Source organism: Phaenicophaeus curvirostris, unplaced genomic scaffold, assembly GCF_032191515.1.
Source record: "Phaenicophaeus curvirostris isolate KB17595 unplaced genomic scaffold, BPBGC_Pcur_1.0 scaffold_698, whole genome shotgun sequence".
NCBI classification, from domain to species: Eukaryota; Metazoa; Chordata; class Aves; order Cuculiformes; family Cuculidae; genus Phaenicophaeus; species Phaenicophaeus curvirostris.
In genome coordinates this window covers 1147-4000 of record NW_027207209.1, presented here as the reverse complement: position 1 = coordinate 4000, position 2854 = coordinate 1147, and the positions used below count along the sequence as shown (strand labels likewise).

General features: G+C 68.4%; 1 protein-coding gene across 1 annotated transcript; it reads left to right on the top strand.

Annotated features, from left to right (window-relative positions):
• Positions 1-877: 877 nt before the first annotated feature.
• On the top strand, positions 878-2570 carry LOC138735317 (ephrin type-B receptor 4-like; the record flags this gene model as incomplete). The annotated part of the gene is made up of 3 exons (XM_069883220.1): positions 878-1033; positions 1754-2092; positions 2301-2570. Coding segments are annotated over 3 exons (686 nt in total), but the record flags the coding sequence as incomplete, so codon positions are not given.
• Positions 2571-2854: the final 284 nt, after the last annotated feature.

The window sequence follows — 2854 nt, the reverse complement described above, 5'->3', positions numbered from 1 at the left end:
TCTGAGGGGGATTTGGGGGGTCCTGGGTGGATCGGGGGGGGATTCGGGGGCTTCTGGAGGGATCTGGGGGGGATTTTGGGGGTCCCAGGGGGCTTGGGAGGGATCGTGGGAGGATTTCGGGGGGCTCAGGTGGACCTGAGGGGAATCTAGGGGGTCTGGGGGGGCTTGGGAGGGGATTTGGGGGCTCCTGAGTGGATCTGAGGGGATTTTGGGGGGCTCCTGGGTGGATCTGGGGGGGATTTGGGGGCTCCTGAGTGGATCTGGGGGAATTTGGGGGTCCAGGGGGGCTTGGGAGGGATCGTGGGAGGATTTGGGGGGCTCAGGTGGTCCTGGGGGGGATTTTGGGGGGGGGGTTAGGGATTTGGGGGTCTTTGAGGGGGATTTGAGAGTCTTGGGAGGGGTTTCTGGAGGGATTTGGGGGGCCTCAGGTGACCCCGAGGGGGATTTGGGGGTCACGGGGGGGAACTGGGGGGGGTGTCAGGGGGGTTTTGGGGGGGGGCGGCTTGGGGGGGTCCTGAGTGGAATCGGGTGTGGGGGGGCGGGATTTAGAGGGTTGGGGGGGGGGCTTTGAGTGGGGTTTGGGGGGGGCTTAGGGGTTTGGGGGGGGCTTGAGGGGTTTGGGGGGGGCTTAGGGGTTTGGGGGGGCTTGAGGGGTTTGGGGGGGCTTTGAGGGTGCGGGGGGGGGCTCCGGGGGGGGTGGTCTGAGGGGTCTCATGGAGGAGGGGGGGGGTGGGATTTATTGGGGCTGGGGGTCCCTGGGGGGGGGGGTGTGGAATCTGGGGGGGTCTCATGGGGGGGGATTTGGGGTCTGGGGGGGGATTTGGGGTCTTGGGGGGGGGGTTCCCTCGTTGACCCCCCCCCCCCTTTCTCCCCGCAGCGTGTCCCCCCGAGAGCTTCAAGGCGGCGCCGGGGCTGGGGGGCTGTGAGCCGTGCCCCCCCCTCAGCCGAGCCCCCTCCCCAGGGGCGGCCGCCTGCGCCTGCTCCAGCGGCACCTTCCGGGGGGGGGGCGAGGGGCCCGAGCTGCCCTGCTGGGGTGAGGGGGGGGCTACGGGGGGGGGGGGGGGGGATATGGGGTGCCCCCCCCCTCTATAGATGCCCCCCCATTCTCTAGGTGCTCCCCCTGTCTCTATAGATACCCCCCCCCCATTCTCTAGGTCCCCCCCCATTCTCTAGGTGCCCCCCCTCTCTCTATAGATGCCCCCCCCTCTCTCTAGGTGTCCCCCCCCTCTCTATAGATGCCCCCCCCCATTCTCTAGGTGCCCCCCCCCATTCTCTAGGTGCCCCCCCCCATAGATGCCCCCCCCATTCTCTAGGTGCCCCCCCCTTCTATAGATGCCCCCCCCATTCTCTAGGTGCCCCCCTCTCTCTATAGATGCCCCCCCATTCTCTAGGTCCCCCCTCTCTCTATAGATGCCCCCCCCTCTCTCTAGGTGCCCCCCCTCTCTCTCTAGGTGCTCCCCCTCTCTCTATAGATGCCCCCCCATTCTCTAGGTCCCCCCTCTCTCTATAGATGCCCCCCCATTCTCTAGGTGCCCCCCCTCTCTCTATAGATGCCCCCCCCATTCTCTAGGTGCCCCCCTCTCTCTATAGATGCCCCCCCCTCTCTCTAGGTGCCCCCCCTCTCTCTCTAGGTGCTCCCCCTCTCTCTATAGATACCCCCCCATTCTCTAGGTCCCCCCCCCCATTCTCTAGGTGCCCCCCCCGTTCTGTGGGTGCCCCCCCTTGGCTGACCCCCCCTCCTCTCCCTTGGCAGCCCCCCCCTCGGCCCCCCGGGCGCTGGCGGCCTCTCTGAACGGCTCGGTGCTGCGGCTGGAGTGGAGCCCCCCTCGGGACGGGGGGGGCCGCCCCGACCTCACCTACAGCGTGGGGTGCCGGGCCTGCCCCTCGGGAATCTCGGGGGGCCCCTGCACCCCCTGTTCCCGCCTGACCTTCGTGCCGGGGGCGTCGGGGCTGCGGGGCCGCAGCGTCACCGTGCGCGGCCTGGGCCCCCGCCTCACCTACGGCTTCCGCGTGGGCGCCCGCTCCGGGGTGTCCCCCCCCGGCACCCCCGAACCCCTCAGCCCCGAGCTCAACGTCAGCGCCCCCGACAGCGGTGAGCCCCCCCGAAAAATAACACGGGCACCCCCCAAACCCACACCCTGCACCCTGAAACCCAGCCTGGGACCCCAAAACCCCACCCTGCACCCCTAAAACCCAGCCTGGGACCCCAAAACCACACCCTGCACCCCCTAAAACGCGGCCTGGGACCCTAAAACCCAGCCTGGGACCCCAAAACCCCACCCTGCGCCCCTAAAATACAGCCTGGGACCCCCGAAACACCGCTCCGGGGTGTCCCCCCCCGGCACCCCCGAACCCCTCAGCCCCGAGCTCAACGTCAGCGCCCCCGACAGCGGTGAGCCCCCCCCGAAAAATAACACGGGCACCCCCCAAACCCACACCCTGCACCCTGAAACCCAGCCTGGGACCCCAAAACCCCACCCTGCACCCCTAAAACCCAGCCTGGGACCCCAAAACCACACCCTGCACCCCCTAAAACGCGGCCTGGGACCCCAAAACCCCACTCTGCACCCCTAAAACCCAGCCTGGGACCCAAAACCCCACCCTGCGCCCCTAAAATACAGCCTGGGACCCCCGAAACACCGCTCCGGGGTGTCCCCCCCCGGCACCCCCGAACCCCTCAGCCCCGAGCTCAACGTCAGCGCCCCCGACAGCGGTGAGCCCCCCCGAAAAATAACACGGGCACCCCCCCAAACCCACACCCTGCACCCTGAAACCCAGCCTGGGACCCCAAAACCCCACCCTGCACCCCTAAAACCCAGCCTGGGACCCCAAAACCACACCCCTGCACCCCCTA